The following is a 23,902-nucleotide window of genomic DNA, read 5'->3' as shown; positions in this document are numbered from 1 at the left end:
TGAATTCACAAAGAAAATAAGAGCACCTCAGTCCTGTCTTTCTACATCTTTCGTTATTCTCTCTTCCTTTGCAATGGGCCAGTTTTACCAACAAACATATCAGTAGCCAACTACTATAGCAATGATTTTGGAACCTGAAATCCCCAGTAACGATAATACAGTCAAAAATGTCAACATGGTGTATGAATGGCAGAAAACAGGATGTTTCAGGGTGTGCAAGCAGAAGCAGCTATCAGCAGCAATTAGGTCAAGCCAAACAAGACCCACGTGCACACTAGGGGTTTCCTTCATATCAGGGAAAAAAACAGATGTACCAGTGCATAACTTCAGGATAAATACCAGCTTGTTGAGCTATTTTGAAATGATCACTTGAATTATTTTCATGCTACTGCCTGTCCTGGGGTATGGCATACACACATGATTGCCTTTAATAGTAAAAACTATTGAGCACAATTAGGCTGAGCAGCCACAAGAGAGGAGGTGTGACAATGGTCTCTTATTCCAAACAGGTTGGGAACTATCATTCTGTGCCGCACAGTGTGGGGACTGCCATGTGTGTTTAGCTGCTGTGCTTACTCCTCCAGTTCTACAGCAGCAGTCGCACCCACAGACCTGCCCACAGCTAGCAATTCTTTGGCTTGTCTGGATACCACAGTAGCTCCAGAGAGGAACGGGATGATCTTCTTGTCATGTCCCAGGCTGGCTTGTTGTGATACGCTCAGAATACTTTCAACCTCTGAACAATCTCCGTAAGCTTTGGCCTGCGCAGACAGCGATGGTCTGACCTTGTGTCGGTCTGGACTGGTGAGACTTTCCTTCCAGACAGCCCTGCATTCAAAAACTGACATATCCTAAAGTTAAAATATTCAGAGATACCAGAGATCATGAAGTTGGCTTTGAGCATGGGCAAAGGATAACACAGATACCAGCACACAACTGATATGGCAAACCTCAATTTTATTGTAAGAGGTTTACAAACAAGCTTACTCAGCAGTCACTGCACGGATGTAAACGGTTCCCTGTAGCCACTAGCTGAGGACCTATAAAAAGGGAACCTGATCCACTGGATCTTCTGCTACACCTTTTCCGAAAGGCTTCCTTGGAAACATTTTTCAAGGTTTTTCTGGCTTTTTTGCCAATCACTCAGGCTGAAGGCTGGCATCCTTACTTCTCCCAGCAAAATTCTCCCTTTAGCCCTACAAATATTGGCAAATAACAATCTCCCATAACGTGGTCTCCTTTTTGCTGGCTTCCTCATCACAAGGTAGGCAAGCAGGTGAAGGAGTCCCTGCATCAAAGGCAAAGCAGCTGACTCCTGCATGAGCCAAAGCTGCTGAACTCTTTCCCCTCCTGCTATTGCTCACTTTTAAGCTTCTTTCCCCTCACCACTCTCTCTCCCCCCCACGCAACGGAGCCAGTGACTTGAAGGTTGCTTCATCCCTCCTGTACCTAGGCCAGACAGAAGATTCACTGGATGACCAAGTGACAGCATTATCACTGGAGACAATGGGGAAGGCTCACAAGAAAGCTGAAGGTCTCACTTTTTGCTGTATTTAAAGAAGTGGAGAGGCAAGGAATGATCAGAAAAAGGGAGAAGGAAATGTAAACAGAAAAAAAGCGCAGCTAAATTTCAGCGTCTTCAGCACAAAGTGCTGAGAGACCACGAGAGCCCGTGAATTCATTGGATAGGCAGGAAAGAACAACAGAGTTTGGAGGAACTTCTGCAAAGGTGGCAGGAAATTAGAAAGAGGTTTCACTAAAGATAATGCTGAAAAAGCAGTCAACAAAAAATAGAAAGGCTCATGGGTAAAACAGCCTTAAGAAAAACAATGTCTGCTGGAGCAAGTGAAACAACAACAACAAAACAAAAATTAGAGTTCAGGAGACCTTTATATTTGGATAGGCAGAAGCTTGAGTGAGCCATGGGAAGGCAGTGTCAGAGGTATAAAGCAGATGTAGGCATACCGAAAGGCACGCTACTATTGTCGCAGAACTGATCAAGGCAGAATATCATTAAAATTTCAATTGTCCTTCTGATTTTCATTCCAGACTCTGCTTCCAGGTAAATGTTCTGCCGTTCAAAAAGTTAGTTTGGAACTGGGTGCTGGTTTTGGCTGGGACAGAATTAATTTTCTTCATAGTAGCTACTGTGGGGCTATGTTTTGGATTTGTGCTAGAAACAGTGTTGATAATACAGAGATGTTTTAGTTACTGCTGAGCAGTACTTACACAGAGTCAAGGCCTTTTCTGCTTCTCACCCCACCCCACCAGTGAGTGGGCTGGGGGTGCACAACGAGTTGGTAGGGGACACAGCTGGGACAGCTGATCCCAACTGACCAAAAGGATATGCCAAACCCTATGACATCATGCTCAGCATATAAAGCTGGGGGAAGAAGAAGGAAGGGGGGGACGTTTGGAGTGATGGTGTTTGTCTTCCCAAGTACCTGTTACACGTGATGGAGCCCTGCTTTCCTAGAGATGGCTGAACACCTGCCTGCCGATGGGAAGTGGTGAATGAATTCCTTGGTTTGCTTTGCTTGTGCACACGGCTTTTGCTTTACCTATTAAACTGTCTTTATCTCAACCCACGAGTTTTCTCACTTTTACCCTTCCGATTCTCTCCCCCATCCCACTGCGGGGGAGTGAGTGAGTGGCTGTGTGGTGCTTCGTTGCTGGCTGGGGTTGGGCCATGACAAACTGGAATCGAGAAACACAAATAGTGGTGCCACATATAATACTCACTCATGACACAAATTCATGCAAAGACATACAGTGAATTTAGCCTGTTTGGAGTTTCTAGTCAGAACTGGGACTTTTTCAGTTTGCATCTCAGATCCAAGGTTCATGAAGTAAAATGGAGAAAAACTGTCTTCACTACTTTTGAGCTATTAATGGGTTAAAGCAATACATATATTTAACCAGAAAGTTTGTAGAAGCCTAAAAGATGGTGATTGGAAATCTCAGGTTTGCTTTGCCTTGTATGGCTTAAGGAGATGCAGCATAACCTCATGTCCAGCCACCAAACAACTCCCCAAATTACACGTGTCTCCATCAGTGAAGAAACAGAGGCCGACGGACAAGGAGGTGTAGTCCGTGAGGCTGCAGGTGCATCGGGACACAGCCACTAACCACACCTGGTTTCTTACCCCTCGCTCGCTTCAAGTGGATACCAATATCTTCTCATGAAGATCCCTCACATGACATGATACAGGCTATATTTAATACATTACTGCTGCTTCCACTATCAGAAAATACTTGGACAGAGGACGCCTCATCTATCGGGGTGCCCATTAAAGCAAATATTTTGTAAAACACTTAGCAGCAGCACCACGCTCCCTCAGCACTAAGCACAAGGAGACCGCAACCGAGGAAGGGAGTCAGCAAGCGCTTTTGCAGCTTTCCGCCCAGACTTCCTTCACGACAACAAGCATCAAAGCCCGGGGCGGGGTTGGGGGGGGGGGGGGGGGAGGAGGGGGCGAGGCGGGTAAAGGAAAGCGAAACAAGGGCAGAAACCTCTTTGCGCGAGTGTGGGGAGGGAAGCTGTGCTTCGCCAGGGTAGCCTCCGGCAACCGGCGAGGCGCAGACCCCGCTCCGGAGGAAGCGGCGCCTTAAGGCCGGGGCCCAACGGCCGTAACGGTCACTGCCCCCCAAAGTACGCTGCCCTACCTCCCGCCGGGCCGGGCCGGGCGGCGGGGGCGGGGCCAGCCTGCTGCGCAGCGGCCCTTCCGCCGCTTCCCGTTCGGCGCCGGCGGCCGGCATCTCTCCCTCGGCCTTCACAGGGGAGGCATGGGGAGCCGGCGCGGAGCGGAGACGGCAGGGATACCGCCTGCTGCCAGGTACGGTTGGGAAGACGGCGGCGTTTCCCCCCTCCTTTCTCTTAGTGGGTCGCCGCCCGTGGGGCAGGGGTTGGGGGCGCCCGTCTGTGGTGTGGGCGTTGGAGCTGTTCCGTTAGAGCAGCCGGAGCAAGGAGTGGGGCGGCCCGTAACCGCCTCAGGGCCCGGGCCGGCCGCGCTCGGCGGAGCGCCGCGGTGTGCTCCCCCTCTCGGCGAGGGGAGGTGTCTGTGGGCGCCAGGCCTGGTTTCCCGAGCTGCGGTCGGCTGCCGGGATTTCCTGGAAAGGTCCCTGGTTTCTGTTGGGCGCGTTGTGGAGGTCGCTGTTGGCCGAAGTCCGCGTCCCCGCAGCACCTTCTGGCGTAACATCAGCTGAATCGCACAGGAAAACAGCGGGTTGTTGGGATTGTTTCTTCGGCAGTGGCACTGAATGCAAAATTGACCCTAGCGATAGCCAGTGAGGTGCATTGTAGCTGGTTTTGATGCAGGTAATCGTGTAGCTCAAGGCCAGAAATTTGTAAGGAAAAATACACAACGCTAGACTCTCACAGAGCTTGTTGTCGCAAGTGCTGTTTCGTTGTCCCTCCCTGGCGTGCTGGAGCGGCACAGGGCAGCCAAGGAGTCTGTTGGTATGTTTTATTGCTGCGTGTCCCACACTGGTGCCTCCAGGGGCATGTCCAGCTCACCAGGAGCACTGCTGGCAGTGTATGGAAAATGGACTTCTGGTTCATGGACTTGGATTATTAAGGTTGAATGATCTCAATATCGTTAGAAGTGACTTATCCAAAGTCCCTCAGCAAAGCCAGGAATAGAGCGTGGGCATAACATTACAACCCACAGCGCAATTCCCTAGTTCACACGGTTTTAGTAGTAAAGTTGATCCATACATTGTATTACCGGTGTAGGTTTAGAACATTCCTCTGCTGACTTCTCTTCCTGAAACATCTCCTGTGATCTCTCTCAATATTCCAATAAGTAGATTTCTAGAAATAAATATACCATCTGCTTGTTTCAAAGAACAGGGTGTGCTTTCTGCTTTACTGATGTGGAGCTTTTCTGAAATACAAGCCAGTGACTTTCAAAACTTCAAAGCCTGCTTTTTTTCTGATTGGAAGCATATACAAAGCAACCTGGCCTGAACTCCAGTTAAAAATGAGCTGCCACTGAATATGATGTGGAAGTGTGAAGCTGAGTTTTGAAAGCGCTGGGTACTTCAGGCAGCTCCCAGGGGAGTTACTGTGAGCCTAGGCTGATGAGGTGAGTCGGGGCTGGACTCACTAGTATTTCCATGGCTTCTCTCCAGGGATTGCTGGAGCTCTGAAGAGGAAGAGTAACAAAACCTAACCAGTGTTCTGACAGAAATGGTTTTCACCTGGAATTTCCCCTGGAATTTCACTGGCATTGGTAGATCTGCAGAGGACATCCAGATTTAGACAACCATGCAAACTCGGAGATAAAGCTGTTTTGTCACATTTTTCTTACATATTCTAAGGTGCTAAACACATAACTTGGCTTTGAATATGCATTGTATAAGATACATGTGTTGTTCAGCATACAGAGCCATACATGAGTCACTTCAGATTCCAAGAGTGGGACAGTTGTTATTTGTGACACCATGTACAGCAAGGATCAAAGGTATGCAAATACATCTGTTGCATAGTACTATATATGGAGTTCTTTGAACATGTTGTGTGATTAGTTGCAAGGATTAAGACATAAAGGAAATGTTTTGCTAAGTAAATTCAGGATCCTCAAAGTTTTCCCCTTAAGAGAAACTTTTGAACAGCCTGAAAAATCAGATCCTCCAGGTGTAACTGTTCTTTAAAGTGACTGTGAAAGTAACATTGTTTGGCATTAGGTTTCTATGTGACTTCTGAACGAAGCTGGTAACCTTGTTGAAGTAGAAAGATTTTTTTTTTTTCCTACTTGTGTAGTCTGTAAGCTTGATCTGAATGAGAAAGTCAAATTATTTTATCTTGTCACATTCACTAGTGCCAAAACTAAATGGACTTGATAGATATGTGTGACTTAATCGCTTTCTAGTTTGCTGATATCAGTGATAAACTTAAATATTTTGTAACTAGTAAATCTTATCTTCTTATCCATCATTTTTAATTTTGATTGAAAAGAGGAAGACTGGTATTTTATATCTCCTAAATATTCCTCATGCTTGAATGAATTAATAAAATGAACCAAACTGAAATGAAAAGAATGTTCTCTTTGTCTGTAGAATTATGATTATCAGTTGCACAGCTACAGGTTCTCAGCATTTGAGCAGAGGAAGATTGACATCTCAGATAAGGGTTTTTTTAATTCATCTGATTTTAACATAGTGTGTTAAGTTTGACTATAGCATGCTTTGTCATGATTTTAAATTTTAAGCTGTTTGTTTTGCAGAGAAAATAATTTAAGTTGTATTTAAAAATAATTTTAAATTAAAAAACAATTTATTTGTATTAAAACTGAGGAGAACATTCTTTGGAAATAGTTATACCCTTGCCCAGCCGTCTATAGATTCACAGTTGTTCCTTAGTACTTTGCCTGTAATTCAAAGCCAGATCTTGCGAATATTAATGCTATGAGGATAATAAATAGAGTAAAATAATAACATCGAGGAGAGGGAATATTTTAATAGAATTTATGTATTAAAAAATTGTAACATAAACTTCATAACTTCCTTATAATTAATAATTTTATAATTTATTTTTTCCTAACCTCCCTCTTGATCTACCCTCTTTCTGGAAACATTTTTTACAACAGTGATGAGTTCTTGTAATATTTCAAACAAAGCCAAGCAATGTTTATTTTCATTGTATTTAATAAGTTGGAGTGAGTGGCATAGAATTTTCAGATGCTATCTTCATGCAAAATTAATACAAATAATCATACAATGCTTTCTGTATTTTTTTGAAATGGTAAGAGCCCTTTCCGTGTGAAAAAAGGAGAGTGCTATTGTATAAAATTGCCTGTCTAATCTGAGGATCCTTGCCCCACCCCACCCCCGATAGCAGTAACTGTTTCAGTACCACTGCCTCCCCCCAAACACTGAAGAAGTTAAAATAACTCTTTGTACATAGACCTCGTTTTACTTGCAAGTAATTTACTAAGATGATTTGCTGAATGTGATTGTTTTTAATGTATTTGCAGATATGGAAGCAAAATGTTTATTTTACAATCAGTAGGTTATATTTCTTAATCACTATGAAAACACTGATGGATGGACCAATGCATTTTTATCAACTTGGTAAGTTGCCTGTACCTTTATATTGTAAGAGGAGTAGTACTGCTAATTTTTCACTAACACTCCTTCTGAGTTACTCAAGTAAGATACCATCATCTTATTACAGAGCTCTCCCTGGAATAATTCACAGAATCAAGAATTTAGTGTATTATATTCTACATACTCCATTGTATACATAAACCGTGATTTTCCCATAAGACAGAAATGTTTTGAACCAGCATACTGCATTCTGTCTCTCTAAATGTCCAGTGAACTCTTAGTTGGATGTGTTGTTTTTCATTTCTTATTCTAATTTTTTTCAGGACTCCTTGGTTTCTGGATTAGCAGGCACAACAAACATAGTTTGTTGGCTGAGCTGTAGTTGTAGTGAGAAGCTGTTTTGATAGGATCATTTAATTCTGTAAAAAGAAAAAGGATAAGATGATAAAGAAGATTCCTCATTCAGTTTACAGACCATCTTTATTTCTCCAGTCTTAATTTTTCCAGTTATTTGGTCTAAGATTTTTTTTCTTGTCTGTGTCTCTTACGTAAGTGTAACCTACAAAATTTTGCAACTTTGCAACTATCTTTGCTAAACATGTTTGTTGAAACAAAGTTCTGAGGCAGTTTGAACTCTAGATGAGTGGAATTTGATTTTGATAGAGGAGAGGCATTTAAGAATTGCAAATAGGGACAGAATAGAAGAACATTTATGTCAACAGGAAATACATCAGCAAGACAGCTGACACATGTGAGGTGGCTGGCATAGGAGAGAATGGCAAAAAACTATTTGCATCTCCTAATCCGAAGGGCTTGCTCCAAGGAAGTGGGTCTGTGCACTGACACTATCTGTTTCTATAATGGGAGTAGCCTTAATGTGCTAAAGGCTGTGTGCCTGTTGGGAAAAGGGAGAGTTCCTGCCACAGACGATTACAGATCTGAGCTTGTGTTCAAGGTAAAGAATAATAACTGTTAAAGTATTGCTTTGTTATTCATACCCACTGGATGTTTTTTCCAGATAGGTGATCTGTTACTATATGGCAATATATCAATTGTTCTACTTTTAACTGCACTTCTCTAAGGGGATGTTTATTATTCAGTAATAACATAGAAGAACAAGTGCAAAAGGAAGACGTACAAGAGAGAGGGTGCCTGTGGTTTAAATGGCAAAATTAAGCTTGAAAGAGATGAGTTTTCTGTCTTGCGGAAATATAAATTTGCTGCATATGCAACTCAAGTGAGCTACTTAATCTCTTTGCATCTAGTTTCAGAAGGGATGCTGGGAGCATAGTTTAGTATTTGTGAGACAGATGTCCGCAGAGCCAGATTTATAAGGGATACTTGGCTAAGTATCCATCCCAAATGATTTCAACAAACTTAGGTGCCCAAGTGTATTTGTGTGTGCTTCTCTGTGTGCCCACTGCTAATTAAAGGGCAATTTTTAAGGCACTTCTCTGCAGCCATAATGATTCTGTGCAGATATCTCTTTAATTAATTGAGTAGGAAATCTTTCCTTTCCTCTTCCAGTACTCTCTGCAAAAGTAGACAAGGATCATAAAATAACTGCATTAATCCATTAGGAAATTCTCCTAGTGTGTCTGGGACAAGGCAGTTCCCAGTGACCCACTACTATTCTGAATCCCCTCTACTTTACCAGGAATACGTATTCTGGTACTATGTTTCACATAGTTGGGGATTGGACCAGATGACCTCCAGAGGTCCCTTCCAACCTCAACCATTCTGTGATAGTCCTGTCCTATACATCATTTGTAGATCTCCATAAAGATTGTTTTAATTTTTTATGAGGTATGTCCAAGATTTCTTTTCTCTTTTCATGGTCATTCTTACTGTGGCACATCTTGTTGACACGTCAAGTAGTTGTGTTATAATTTGTCATAGTGTGGCACCTGAGAACCTCAGTTGTGGACCAGAGTGCTACTGTGTTAGTTGCTGTACAAATGTAAAGTCAATTACATTTCTAATGCTACAGAAGCTAGCATTTTAAGTGAGATGAGGAGAATAAAAGAACATGTTAAGACAGTATTAATTAGCACAGTTCAGCAGAGGTAGCAGGCCAGCGGTGTTTTGGATCTTGTCATATTTTTGGGTAGACAGTTTAGGTGTCAAGACAAAAGAGAGTTCATGGAGAAGACTTTTAGGGAAAATAATGAAGTCATTTTGCAGATACTTCCATGGAGTTCGTCTTAAGCATGAGAAAAAGTATGCATGTTTGAAATTAAACTAGTAACTTCTTTGGCCACCTGAGCATGGCAGTCAACATCTCATCAGTAGGAAGACAGGCCACGAAATGCCTTTAAAATGAGGACAGGAAGTTTATATTTGTTGCACTCAGAAAGCGGAAGGGAGCTAAAGGATCTTGAGAAAAAAATTAGAAGGGTCAGAACAATAATTTCAAGAGTGTCTTGAAGCACCATGCTGAAAGGATATGAATGATGCAAGACTGGGTTGGTCAAGGAAAAGGATTCTGGATACAGTGAGAATCTGGATGCACGAACAGTCTCTTATATGCAAGAAGATATGGGGACCTCTAGAATGTCAGTATCTGCAAGAAGGCTGGGTTCAAGAGATTACTTGAACAGTAGGCCTGACTGACGGCTGAATGTAGCCTTAACCCTGTGACAGGGGAGGAAGTGTTGCAGCATTTGTTGGTGTTTTTTTTTCTTTTCTTTTGGAGGCAGAGAATAGAATGCTGTAAAGACCCACAGGGAAATGTTACAGAAACAGGACACAAAATAGAGAGGGAGTTACAAAATAGAGCCTGAAATAGAGAGTTACAAGAGTTAGCTGACTGAAGACAGTGAGTAATATACGAAAATTGTTAAACTACAGCCTTGAGGACTCCCCACATTTAGCAAAGAAGGACATCTGTGAAGATGATTCAATAATGTTCTTCAAGCAGTAATAGTATCTTTTCCCAGACCAGTTTTAAGATTCTTGTCGTGACTTAAAATGGTGTTTAATAGAGTGAGCTACCTGAAATATAGTCAGAATTCTCTAAGACAATATTTGATAAGAACATCTTAAGTACATTTATTCACACTAAGTCTTGAACTTCATCTGGCAGGGATCAGCATAAGCCTGAACCACAGTGTAGTTATGGAAGAACTAGCTCCTAGGAGCCTCAAATTAATGACAGAGGTCAGAAGGGACGTCCCATACTCTGAGGAAGGAGGGAAGGGTAGAGGAAAGTAGTAAGAAGAAGATGTGAAAAAAAAGAAATGGTTCCACTGATGGAATACTGAGTATTGTCTCTAATTGTTGCAAATTAATATTTCTAATAGTAAGCTAATAATCAGATATTGTAGACATACAAATGCATTAATACATAGTTTCATTTTCCAGTGTACATCAGCATTCTGTCTACAGCTTGTTGCAGCTTGTCTGGTAAGAATTTTTATTATCTTTCAAATGCTTTTTCTAACACAGTTCAAAAAACTTGCATATTCTCACCAAGCATCATTTTAAACCTTAAAGCTTTTTGAAGAAAGAACTTAATAGAAATATAATACAGGAGGACAGCCCTTTGCATTGTTGTTTCTATTGTGCTGAACTCTGTTCTGTTGTTGCTTTATTTTGGGGCAAATATTGGGCTGCTCTAATTGGGTTTATTTATTAGAACTGCTGCAATCTCACATTTGTTTGCAATTCATACTGGTGGGTTGTTTGGTTTTGGTTTTTTTTTTTCCCCTTTCTAGAAGGATTTCTGGGAGGGCCACCTCACAACCTACAAATGAAATCTCGCAATTTTGAGCACATTTTGTCCTGGCAGGCAAAAAGTGATCCAACTGTGCCAACATACTATCGTGTGCTGTACACTGACCGCAGGCAAGTCTTATTTTATTAGGCACACATTTTACTTTTAAAGTTTATCGACTCAAAATGCTAAGGCTGGGGTTTTCTTGTTTGTCTGTTTTTCCACTCAGAAATGCTTTCCCCCCTTTCCCCCCAATGCTTTCCTGTATCAGAGAATCCAGATAGGTTATTTTGATCTTTTTTTAACTTATTTTGATTTACAGGAGCTGGAAGACTGCTAAACAATGTTCAGATATTACACAACTTTCCTGTAATCTGACAGATGATTTCAAAGAGATTACCACTGTGTATTCTACATTGGTTCAGAGCTTCATAGGAACTGAAGTATTCAATTCTTCTGTACTTCATTTTGCGCCACTTACTGACAGTAAGTTCTCTGTCTGCATTTGCTCATTTTAATAGTTTTTATTCGTAGCTGATATATAAATGATGTTCTGCTAGCTTTACAGTAAGACACTCCAAACTTGGTCAGTAGCTTATTCATTTATCTAAGAGAATATGAATTTGTATATAATCTATCACATATCAGTTACAAGACAGAATATATAGATAGCTCTCTAAAATTAGTGGCTACAGTAGTTCTGACAAATGGACGAGGCTCTATCTAAATATATATATAAATATAGAGGAAATAGCGTCGCGTCAAGCATTGACAAGCACAAAGTAAAAATCTCTAAGTGCGTAAGATACATAACTTAAAAAAAAGCAACATTGTTTTTATGTCTTCAAGTAGTCAATGTTAAGAGTTAGAGAAATACCATGTCAGCATTAAGTGTAGGGGAAGAGATTTACTTGTTTGTTCATCAACCTGCTGTTTTCCCTTTCCTTGCTTAAAGAAGATTCTTATTAGCTGTGACATCTTCTAATGCCAGAGGTGGCTTCACCCTTAGTTGTGCTTAGTATTCAGTTTTGAAGTAACAGAGACAGAGATTGAGGAACAATTGGAGGACTATGGAGGAAAAATAGGTCATGTTACCTCTGAATTCAGCACAGAGGTAGATGCTGCTGTGTCCACTTATAGTCTCAGAAATGATGAAAAATTGGAGGGGATGGGGAGAATAGCCACTGATGGATAAAAAGGATAACTGAAGGATTTGAGAACATCCCTCTGAGGTGGAGGCCTTCAGTCTTTCAGCAGTTAGTTTAATAAAGAGAAGGATCAGAAGGTGCATTGAGCACTAGTTAATACAATGGCAGGCTTCTTCAGTCTTGTGAACAAAGCATAACAGCATGCCCTGACTGGAAGCTGAAGCTAGATGAATTTTAGCTAGGAACAAGAGGCATGTTTTGAATTGACCACTGGAACAAACTGTCAGGTGCTCTGACTGATTGTCCATCACTGGCAACTTGTAAATTGAAATTGGATGTTTTGCTAGTAGTTCTCTAGTTCAAACCATAAGCAATTGAGTGAAGTCATGTTTTCCAGAGCACGTGACTTAGATGAACCCTGTAGTCTTTTCTTATTTTACAGTGCCTGAATGGGAAAGAATCAGTATTCTGAGATATTTCCCTACTGGGTGTAGTTGATATCTACCTTCAAATACCTCCGGTGGAATCTCACTCCTGTTGACAGATGGATTTGAGTAAAGACAGAAAGGCTTCATAACAAAGACCCAGGAGAACAACCGCATTTGACTATAACCAGATTTAAGCTAATGTTTATTTGTAACTTAAAAGATGAGAAAGGAGTAAGTGTGCAACGATTTGACTAGGACATGCTTTCCTGTTTGAGAGCAGATGAAAGCTCACATTTGTTCTAAGTATTAAACTTTTTTTTTTTTGCTTTCTACCCTATTTCAGGAACAGTAGTTAGCAAATGTATATTGCTTTTTTGAATTTTGCAGAGGTTGGCAAACCAGTCTCCACCTTGATCAAAATGTACATGCTTCTAGAATAGACAAAAGTGAAATACAAACTCTAAATTTTCATGGTTTTTTTCCCCCATAATGTACTACATGGAAATGGAGGATTATGGAGGTAGTTTGTTCTCACATCATTTTCCAACATTCCTACTTCTTTCCTGTGTTGGAGGAAAGAAGATCTTAGTCTTGATTCACTACGGAAGTTCCTCTGATCTTGATGGATGTGTAGTTTTGGAGACAGGACACGATTAGTGTGCATGGCTCTTCAAACACATACATGTTCTGAGGATCTGAACTTGAGAGGTTACTTTGAACTCCGTGGAAGTCTCACAGAAGTGTAACTATGTTTTCCTAGGTCCTCTGTCCTACTGTCAGTAGAGTTTTTAGTCTTTGGAGCTCAGCTGTCAAGTTTAGACCTATAGCCTTCCTTGCAACCAGTATGAATATGTGCAGGGCTACGCACCACTGAATTTCTACAAAGATTCGTTCCAGAGAGTGATTAGAAGATGATGATGAGCAAGAAAGTAATCAGCTTTTCCTATACATTAACCTCAGCTTTCCTCTTAAACAGATAAAAAGCTGACATCTCTGTGGAGCTGAAGCAAAGCCTCTGTCACCTTTTTGCTTCTTGCCTCCCTTCCACTGCTTTCTGCTTTTAAAATCTAGTCATGTGGGAAAAGATCATTTGACCATGGAACTTAACATTGCAAGGCCTTGTGGATTTACAACAGTGACATACTCTGGCATCTGCTTAGTCAGCTATATATCCATCACTGAAATAGAATTGGTACTGAATACATAGTGTATATTTTTTTCCATCTTTTTTTTTTTCTCTTTCTTTTTTTCAATAGCATGCCTGGGACCACCAGAAGTTAATATCAGTTCCCGTCTAAACAGCATAAATGTCACCATAAAGCTGCCAACCTCTCACTTCATAAAAAATGAAAAGCTACTGTCTTTAATTGATATTTATGAAGAGCTTGATTATGGTATAACACTGAAAACACTTGATGGAGAGTATAAGGTAAAGAACTTTTTGTTTTATTTGTGCTTTAGAGGAGAAATACAGAAAGCATAAAATGGCTCTGATTGTTAGCAGATTCACAGAAGCAAATACGTGAATACTGAGATACACTTAGAATACTTATACTTGATACTTAGAAGACAACAAAGAGAATGGCCAGCATAATCTTAGCTTCCTTCTACTGCAGAGTAGCAGGCCTGGAAGAGGAATACTAGTTATCCTGTATCCTTACTTGAAATAAAGCACAGGGCACTGGCTCAAGTGATTATTCTTTGGGAAGACAAGGAAGGGACAGTGTAGCAGAAACTACTAGCAGGTGTATGCACAGCTGATAGGAAAATATATTCAGAAAGCAGTTCAGTAGTTTTCTGTCAAACTGGAAAAATGTATCCAGTTAGTTTCTGAAACAACCTATTCTGGGTGCGGTACTATTTAAATTCGGGTTTTCTGTATGTTGAAATAGAGAGGTAGATAGGCATGATTAGAACTTAAAATGATCCTCACAAAAAGGGAGAAATAATCTTAAAATAATAGGAGATAATTCAGTAAGGACCAATGCAAGGCATAACACTTAAGAATAATTGTCTGTGTAATAAGTAGAGTGGTAACAGCTACACAGGCAGCAGTTTTGCCAGAAAGGGTGAGAGCATTCTATAATATTACAAGCTAAACATGACTCACATGTTGCTGAGAGATAAAAAAAAAAAATCATATTTTCACATATTCAGTAATTGTAAAGCCCACCTACCCCACACCAGTCTGGGGTTCAGAAAAGGTACAGACCAGTTGAGCAGGATCCAAAAAGGAACAGTGAGGACTGTGCAGCATCCTGATGCATGTCGTGTGAGGAAATGCTGGAATAATAGGGGACCACTTAGTGTAAGCAAGCAAATCACAGTTAGAGGCAGAGTCTCTGAGTATGTAAACATTTACTACAGAAAAGGAGGAAATAAACCATTCGCTGTGACCAAAAGCAGTGAAGTGAAATTGGCAGTTGTGCAGACTTTAGGTTAAACTTCAAGAGACACATTAATACTTGGGCTGGCAAAGCACTGAAATAAGTTGCCTAACTAGAGTCTGGACTGCCTGTACTGGAAGTTTTGAACAGCAGGTCAGACAGGTACCTGTTGGGAATTTAATCTGTCTAACTCATTCTGCCATGAGTCACAGAAGGACCACAACTTGCCTGCCATGGGTATTTTTCCCCTGATTCCTGAATCAGAATATCACTTGCAGTTTCAAATCTGTAGAATCTATGTGAGGCTACTTCAAGGGGACATATAGTGACCAACAGTTGGAGACAGAGGCAGTTTATCTTTGATAATACAGTATTTCACAAACAGGCATAAGATAGGCTTCTTGACATCCAACTAGAACTAGAAATGAAGCAGTTGTCTAGGTAAACCACTGGGTTACTATGTCAGTCTTCGCAGTTTCACGTGCTACTGCATTTCTCTGAAATAGCCATAACGTTTTATCAGTGGCTGGTGATCTCTTTTTAGGCAAATAACTAACTTTAAAACATTGTCGTTCATGGCAGAGGCCACGTGAGAAAACCACTGAAGAAATTTTTAGTACTGTCATTGAAGAATTGTATCCAAATAGAAATTACTGTGTGTCTGTTATGGTCACTGCATCTCTAAACCAACATTCCATCCCATCAGACTGGAAATGTATAACTGCAGACTCTGTCGCTCAACAAGGTAACTGTGCTGTGGTGCAGGAATGGGTTGTCTGACTTGATTATGTGCAAATGTTTTCTTTTTACGTAGGAAGATTTACAAGTCAATTCTAAAAAAAGTAAGAGAGAAAGTACCTTCTGAGTGATAAACATTGTGGGGATTTTGTCGTGGTTTAACCCCAGTCAGCAACTCAGCACCACGCAGCCGTTTCCCCCTCCCAGTGGGGTGAGGAGGAGGAAAGGAAAGAAAAAAAAGTAAAATTCGTGGGTTGAGATAAGAACAGTTTAATAACTAAAATAAAATATAATACTAACGACAGTAACAATGAAATATAATAATAATAGTAATGAAAAGGAATATAACAAAAAAAAGGAAGCGGGGGGGACAAAAAAACCCAGTGATGCACAATGCAATTGCTCACCACCCACTGACCGATGCCCAGTTAGTTCCCGAGCCGCGATCTGCGCCTCCCGGCCAACTCCCCTCTGTTTATATACTGGGCATGACGTTCCATGGTATGGAATACCCCTTTGGCTAGTTCAGGTCAGCTGCCCCGGCTCTGCTCCCTCCCAGCTTCTTGCACACCTGCTTGCTGGCAGAGCATGGGAAACTGAAAAGGCTTTGGCTTAAGATAAGCACTACTTAGCAACAGCTAAAACATCAGAGTGTTATCAACATCATTCTCACACTAAATCCAAAACACAGCACTGTACCAGCTACTAAAAAGAAAGTTAACTCTGTCCCAGCCGAAACCAGGACAGATTTATAAGTGAAATATAAAAACCCATCCACTTTGGGGCTACAAATCTATTGTTAATCCTGTGAGCCATACAAATCTCCACTAACTGCATAAATAGTTATCAAAGATGGTGTAATTTCTTTTTTAATTCCTGAATCTAATTTGAGATTTGGTCTTGTTTTGACTTTGGACCAGATGACCTCCAGAGGTCCCTTCTAACCAAAATTACTCTGTGATTCTAAATAGCTATTCTGAATGTGAAATATGAAATGCAGTCATTGGAAACGTCATTCATGTATGTTTGTTTGTTTGTTTTCATTTGCAGATTATCATACAGTTGCAATCGCAGGTGCTGTATGTTTTTCACTGGTGTTAGCTGGTGTCCTGAAGTGTATGCATGCAGGAGGTTATATTCTTCAAAAAAAATCACTTCCACATACCTTGGTATGTAATAATTCTCATATTTAACCTTCCTGGTTGGAAGGAGGAAGTTTACCATCTGAAATTTCTAATCCCATGCATTAGGTGCAAGTTATGTAAGTACATATAATGTTTTAATTTGCAGTTTACCTATGTCAAAGATAGTCTATAGGCTGCTAAATCTTGTTTGTTCTGCGGAACAAATATTCAGTCTTTTTCAAAACCATTTCTTGCTACTTCTGTGACAAGTTACTAACAGAGGTAGAGATGTGATCATCCCACCCTACTTGGCGCTTGTCAGGCCGCACCTGGAGTATTGTGTCCAGTTCTGGTCCCCACAATGCAGGAAGGATGCAGACAGGCTGGAGAGGGTCCAGAGGAGGGCCACGAGGATGAGCAAAGGGCTGGAGAACCTGCCCTGTGAGGAAAGACTGAAGGACTTAGGTCTTCTCTCCAGGGAGAAGAGAAGGCTCAGGGGGTACCTCACTACAGTATTCTAGCACTTAAAGAGCGGCTACCAGCAGGACAGAGGCTCTCAAGACAAGGGGCAATAGGTGCAAGTTGCACTGGGAGAGGTTTCATCTCGATATAAGAAAGAAATTTTTTACAGTGAGAACAATTGATCAGTGGAACAACCTCCCCAAGGATGTGGTAGAGTCCCCATCACTGGAGGTTTTCAATATGTCATTGGACAGGGTGCTAGATAGTCTCATCTAGGCTCCTTCTCCCATGAAAGGTTGAACCAGATGGTCTTTTGAGATCCCTTCCAGCCTGGGCTGTTCTATGATTCTATGAAGTTAGAGGGGGCAAGCAGTAGTGAAGGGGAGACCCCCACCAAAGTAACTTTAAATGAACTCTTTATGGTACACAGAAGCAGGCTAGGTCCTACAGCAGAGCACCCAGCGTAGGACAATTAACTCCTTGCCCTTTGAAAATTACCTTACGTAAATCCTTCCTGCAGCAGACAAATTTCTTCTGTCATCTGAGCTAGGGCAATAACTCCAAAACAAAAAACCTACTCCAGTTCTTAGGTGAAGTGCATAGGGAGAAGACCTGTTCTCCACCAAGAAGGATGCTCTGAAAACATTCAGGAGCAATGTGTATCCATTGCTCCTTAGCAAAGCAGTTTCTGGCGCATTTTGCCTCTATTATTTCACCCTGCAGCATTGTACTCCTCTCTAAGAACAAAACCAGTTACGCCTATAGTATTTTTCCATTTATTACACCAAAAATCAGAGCATTCCGTGAAGATTTGAAGATAGCTTAGCCAGGTCCCTGGTTGCTGGAGTTTAAAGGCATTTTGAGAGATTCTACAACTGAAAGCAAATATTTTAAACTTGCCTTCAAGGTCTTTTCTTTATCACGTTTCCATAGGAAAGCAAGCTGAAAAGACAAAAGGTAGCTTTAAGACCCAGTTGGGTATGGGCATATGTCATAGTTTAACCCCAGCCAGCAACCAAGCACCACACAGCCGCTCACTCCCTCCCTCCCGTTGGGATGGGGGAGAGAATCGGAAGAGTAAAAGTGAGAAAACTTGTGGGTTGAGATAAAGACAGTTTAATAGGTAAAGCAAAAGTCGCACAGGCAAGCAAAGCAAACCAAGGAATTCATTCACCACTTCCCATCGGCAGGCAGGTGTTCAGCCATCTCCAGGAAAGCAGGGCTCCGTCACGCGTAACGGGTACTTGGGAAGACAAACGCCATCACTCCAAACGTCCCCCCCTTCCTTCTTCTTCCCCCAGCTTCATATGCTGAGCATGATGTCATAGGGTTTGGAATATCCTTTTGGTCAGTTGGGGTGATCTGTCCCTGCTGTGTCCCCTCCCAACTCGTTGTGCACCCCCAGCCCACTCACTGGTGGAGTGGTGTGAGAAGCAGAAAAGGCCTTGACACTGTAAGCACTGCTCAGCAATAACAAAAACATCCCTGTGTTATCAACACGGTTTTCAGCACAAATGCAAAACCATTGCCCCATGCTAGCTACTATGAAGAAAATTAACTCTGTCCCAGCCAAAACCAGCACAGCGTATTGTTCCTGTAGCGATGCATAAGAATGGCCTAGAGTTGGGAGTTTTGGCCTCATTATCCGCAGAAGATGGGCCAGTTATTTAGGCAGATCTGGAGAAGAAAAGAGTCACTGTTAGTGCTCTAAGACTTTTTTTTTCTAAAGCTATGCTTCATGGTTATTGTCCACAAAAGGAGTCAAGGACAGCATGTGAGAAGTGCTAAAAGTAAAAGCTCAGTAGCCTGGTAAGAGCAAGATCTGGATGGTTGTTGGAAATGATCTCACACACAACAAATAAGAACTTACTCTCAATTCATGTCAACAGGGAGACAAAGGACAGACCATCAAAGACCTTTGTAGAGATGAGACCCTGCTTTGAGGAAGCAGTCTCTAAAACGTGTTGTTTCTCAGGAAACCTGAGTCTGCTTTGTAACATCAATAGTAGCTTCTCAGTCAAAGGAAAAATCCTCTTTACTGAAATCAGATATACCTTGCAGGTCCCCAACCTTCCAGTTTCACAGGTATCTCATAACTGCATCCCAGTCTATGGTATGTGTGGATATGTCCCTGCTAGAAAAGTGTCCTAGTTGTTAGTTCCAAAACTGTTACTAGCAAGTTCAGGATCACTTCTCTGGGTAGCCTGATGTCTGTCTTCCTTCTCCAGTCTCAGTAATGATTTATTACTGTATTCTGTTATAAACAGGCATTAGTGAAAAGAATGCCTGATAGTGGAACACTTAGTAGGAAAAAAGGATATTTATATGCAAGTTATCTCTGACAGAATCTAGAGCTGGCATAGTATCTTAGAAACTAACTCTTGGACCAGGCTGTCAAGATCTACCCGAATATTGGAGTTGGATGAAAACAAAAAGCAAAGGAAAAGAAAAGAAACAATATAGCTCTGGAAGAAAACTTACTCGGGGTGTGGGTGGGGGGGAGGATGGGCAGGTACACAAGGCAGACAGTACCTGCATCACCTTCCAAATGCTGAGGTATTCTTGGTAGTCACAGATAGTGATTGGTAAAAAAAGTCCATGATTAAGGAACAGTGCTTGTCGTGATTTAACCCCAGCCAGCAACTAAGCACCATGCAGCTAGTCGCTCACTCCCCCCTACCCAGTCGGATGGGGGAGAGAATTGAAAAAAAGTAAAACTCGTGGGCTGAGATAAAGGCAGTTTAATAGGACAGAAAAGGAAGAAAATAATGATGATAATAATATGACAACAATAATACTAAAAGAATTAGAATATACAAAACAAGTGATGCACAAAGCAATTGCTCACCACTTGCCGACCGATGCTCAGCCAGTCCCTGAGCAGCAATCCGCCCCTCCCAGCCAGCTCCCCCAGTTTATATACTGGGCATGATGTCATGTGGTATGGAACATTCCTTTGGCCAGTTTGAGTCAGCTGTCCTGGCTGTGTCCCCTCCCAACTTCTTGTGCCCCCTCCAGCCTTCTTGCTGGGTATGAGAAGCTGAAAAATCCTTGGTTTAGTATAAACACTACTTAGCAACAACTAAAAACATCAGTGTGTTATCAACATTATTCTCATACTAAATCCAAAGCACAACATTGTACCAGCTACTAGGAAGAAAATTAACGCTATCCCAGCTGAAACTAGGACAGTGCTTAAGGAAGAAAGAAAGGTGATGGTAATATATCACTCAAATTGTTCCACTATTTTGAATAAAATAATCTTTCTTTTGACTTTTTCTGTGATCAAGTGTCATGTTTTAGTGCTTGAGAAAGCCAGTCCTGAGTCAGCTAATTTTTTATTTTAGTAGAAGAGACTGAACTGCCACTAAATTTCAAGCAAAAATATCAAGATTCCGGGGACTTGTTTCTATCCATCTTTGCTTGCTTTCTTTTATTTTTTTTATAGTCTCTGACTTCTTTTACGTTTAATTCCATGGGTTTTTTTCAGCATAAATAATTTCCATTTTCTACAAGCATAACCAGAGCAGATTGGTATCAACTTTTTCTAAGACTTTTTTTCCTCATGTTTCTGTCCTTTGCTATGTCATTACCTTCATATGCCTAGGATTGCTGAACATGACTTTGCCAAGTAGTGTCTCAGGTTAATTTTTTTTATTGCCAACATTTTCCCCCAATGCTTCGAATATTCAATAATCCTCAGAAGTGCAGAGTAAAACAGAGAAAATGGGACTTAGGATGTTATATAGTTCATTGCTTCAAATGGTACATTTCTAAAGGACATTTAAATTGATCATCCATGTAAGGCTTCTCTTTTGCATGGTAACTGCAAGAGCTAATAGAGAGTTGCAAGACTCACCTCAGGTTTAAGATGTATTTCTAAAATGAGCTTTTAGTCTTAGAAAGATATCTCAAAAATTAGAATTAAAACATTTCATACCTGACACTGCTTGGCACTAGTGTCATTTCTTTGAGGCTGTCCAATGCTGTGTGCCTTGATTTGTAGTGAAGGCTGTTGTATTTACAGGAATGGAGAAGAGGGAACAATCCTAGATGCCCAGAACTCTGCAGAAAAAGCCAAAAATGTGGTACAGAAGGAATAATTTGTTTGACAACTTCATGATTGGGGGTATTTTTTTCATATTTTTCTGTGCGTGTGTGCAAATTCTGCTGATTTTTTTTAATTGACTTTGCTCTTTTAGGTATTCATCAGGACGTTAGCCTATTCACCTTGCACATTTGAATCTGAAGAAATAGCCTCTGTAGAGATCATTTACAAAGAGGTTAAAAAAAAGGCAAATGAATCCAGTGGTGGTGTCAGTGATGAAGATGACAGCGATGACAGTGACAGTGATGCCATAAGTAATCATGACTATACAAGGCGTGATGTCATAAGTAGAGTACCTCATTCCTCTGACACGCCAAATGTATTTGTGCAGTACTCCACAAATAGTGCATGTGACAACAGCAGCAGCCAGGCAAGTGAAAGTCCAGACACTGACCCAGAAGATTTTGAAGAGCATGAGATGGACATTGAAGAAGACAAAGACACAAGTCGTGAGTTACTTAATCCTTTCTCTGAGGTAAATTGTAACTATTCTTCTAGGCGAAGGAACAGTGCTTGCTTTACCATTAACTTAAAAACTGTGCTGTTGGGAACCTCCGAAGAGAATGTGAATAGTTCTGCAGCTCTTCTTTCTTCCCAAGAAGATGCAGTTGACTGGCAATGTACTCGTGCTTTTGAAGCAAAACTCCTGGATGACACGGAAGGTGTGCAGAAACCATACTGTCATAATGGCTCTCATGAATGGCAAAATTCCTCTCCGTCTTCTGATGAAAGTGACTCATCAGATTCAGATATGGACCAAAAAACTGAATACATAAGAAGATGAATAAGTGAGAACCACTATTATTTTATAACATACAAATCAATATTGTCCAGCTTTTATTTCTGGACTCAACATACAGATCTTGTCTTTTTCTTTTTTAACATTCTGTGAGTATATGCCTGAACACTGAAAATATGCAACACTCATTTTTAACAAATATTTCTCTGATCTCTCCAGGTTGCTCCAGGTATGGTTCAGGTTGGGTTATCCACAGAGAAACAAAAATGACTGTTCAGATGCAGCAGAAAGAGTAGTTATTGCATTTTGCAGTCTGATAGTGAATTATACCTTTTAGCTGTTACAAAGTAAATAGTTTTTATAACTCAAGTGAGAATTTAGTTTAGGGAGTTGAGTTGGCTGGTCTCTCAACCAGACCACTTTTTTCATTTTCTTTTTTTATTCTTTATCTCTGTTGATGGATTACTCTGAAACCTGTTTTGCTGGATGGATTGCTGTATTCAAGTCAGTGAACTGGTTTCTACATTTGTGCAGAGAAAGCTGATCAAGTGAAGTAATGGGGGCAGAGATAAGAATACTCGGCTTAGAAAAGAGTTCTCCTTACTGTGAATCAAGGCATGAAATACACCTTTTTATACTTTTTTTAATATAATTTTGTGCAATTATTGAATACTACACTTCTTAAAAATTTTTTATGACATATAAAATTTACTGCTGTGTACATTTATACTTTAACATTTGTGCCTCATAAAAAAAAATTTCCTATCCCTGTCTCAGTTTTTACTGTGGCTCCTACATGCCTTTGAAAAGCTACGTGAGTTAGCCTGCTAAGAATTTACTCCTTATGGGAAGGCATTTAGGTGTCACATAGCTGAAGAAACCAACTTTTTTCACCTCATGTTGATCTGCTTAGGTACTACTTTTCTGCCCACAAGCAGTTTCTGGCTGCCATGGGTGGCAGTCATTCTTTTGGTCAGGATAGCTGAGAGTAATTTGTAAGGTGCGGGAATATATTCTGCTGCTGCAGTAGTGTTAAGAACTAAGTAGGTGTAAGTACCTGACAGCTTGGATCTTGATGAGCTGATTATTTGCAGATTTATGCATCCGTAGAATCAGTGGATGAAACTTCCACTCACACGGACCCTGTACCGCTCTGCTGTTTGTACAGTGTGGTTGGTGTGCACCTCTCCACAGTGGTAGAAGCCAGGGGAGTCGCTCACACGTAGGCGAAGGCAGTGGGACTGTGCCCATCCCAGGGAAGGCCAAATCTGCCTTGTAGCCTCATTTAATAACAGGAGGTGACAAATGGGCCAGAAACAAATGTATTAAACCCCCACAAAGAACTGGTATTTTCAGTTGGCAACAGTAATAGCTTGAGAAAGAACCCTTTGTACTCTGTGAATAATAAAACTGCTCCACCCTTCCCCCAAGTTTATGCTGGTTTTGATAAGGGACGCTGAATGTTGTGGCAGAAGTAGTGGCATTGGCATCTTTGGCGCAGGCCAGATCCTGAAGTCAGAAGATAAACCTTTCCCCAGGTAACATTTGTATTGCCTGCAGCAGGAATTTCCCTCAAGATCAGGTCTGACACTATGCGTCATCTGACGTCTGTTTATGCGTTATTTATTTATCCACTTTATGCTGACCTCCCATCTCCTGCCTTCCCAGCTGCCAGCCTGTATGCTGAAGATGCTCTTCAGAGATTATGAGTATCCAAGCGGCCAGGCATCACTAATATATTTTAAAACACAGCACCGATGAACAGCTTTCCAAACCTGTGGGTGGGGAAGGTTCAGGTGCTGGGTATGCTCTTTCTGGAAAGGGGAACGCAGCCGTGGCGAACGGGGGAGGCTTTGGAAAAGTTGGGGCGAGCCGACCGGGGCGCGGGCGGATGTCCCCCCGGCGCTCGGAGGCGGTCAGCCCCGTTGGCGGAGGGTGAAGCCCCGCAGCTCGGGGCGGCCGCGGTGCCCGCACACCGCCGCCTACCGCCCCGCCCCGCCGCG

At 41.5% G+C, this 23,902-nt stretch overlaps 1 protein-coding gene across 1 annotated transcript; it reads left to right on the top strand.

Moving 5' to 3' along the window:
• The first annotated feature begins 3,754 nt into the window (after window positions 1–3,754).
• On the top strand, window positions 3,755–23,319 carry IFNAR2 (interferon alpha and beta receptor subunit 2). Its single transcript, XM_050900894.1, has 10 exons — window positions 3,755–3,836; window positions 5,134–5,465; window positions 6,978–7,074; window positions 10,414–10,455; window positions 10,767–10,896; window positions 11,088–11,251; window positions 13,598–13,770; window positions 15,311–15,473; window positions 16,517–16,635; window positions 21,255–23,319. Exons 3-10 carry the CDS (start codon window positions 7,032–7,034, stop codon window positions 21,942–21,944), a joined length of 1,524 nt encoding a protein of 507 aa, XP_050756851.1. The 5' UTR covers window positions 3,755–3,836; window positions 5,134–5,465; window positions 6,978–7,031; the 3' UTR covers window positions 21,945–23,319.
• Window positions 23,320–23,902: the final 583 nt, after the last annotated feature.

This window comes from Gymnogyps californianus, chromosome 1, assembly GCF_018139145.2.
Source record: "Gymnogyps californianus isolate 813 chromosome 1, ASM1813914v2, whole genome shotgun sequence".
NCBI classification, from domain to species: Eukaryota; Metazoa; Chordata; class Aves; order Accipitriformes; family Cathartidae; genus Gymnogyps; species Gymnogyps californianus.
This window is presented reverse-complemented; position numbering and strand designations above follow the sequence as displayed.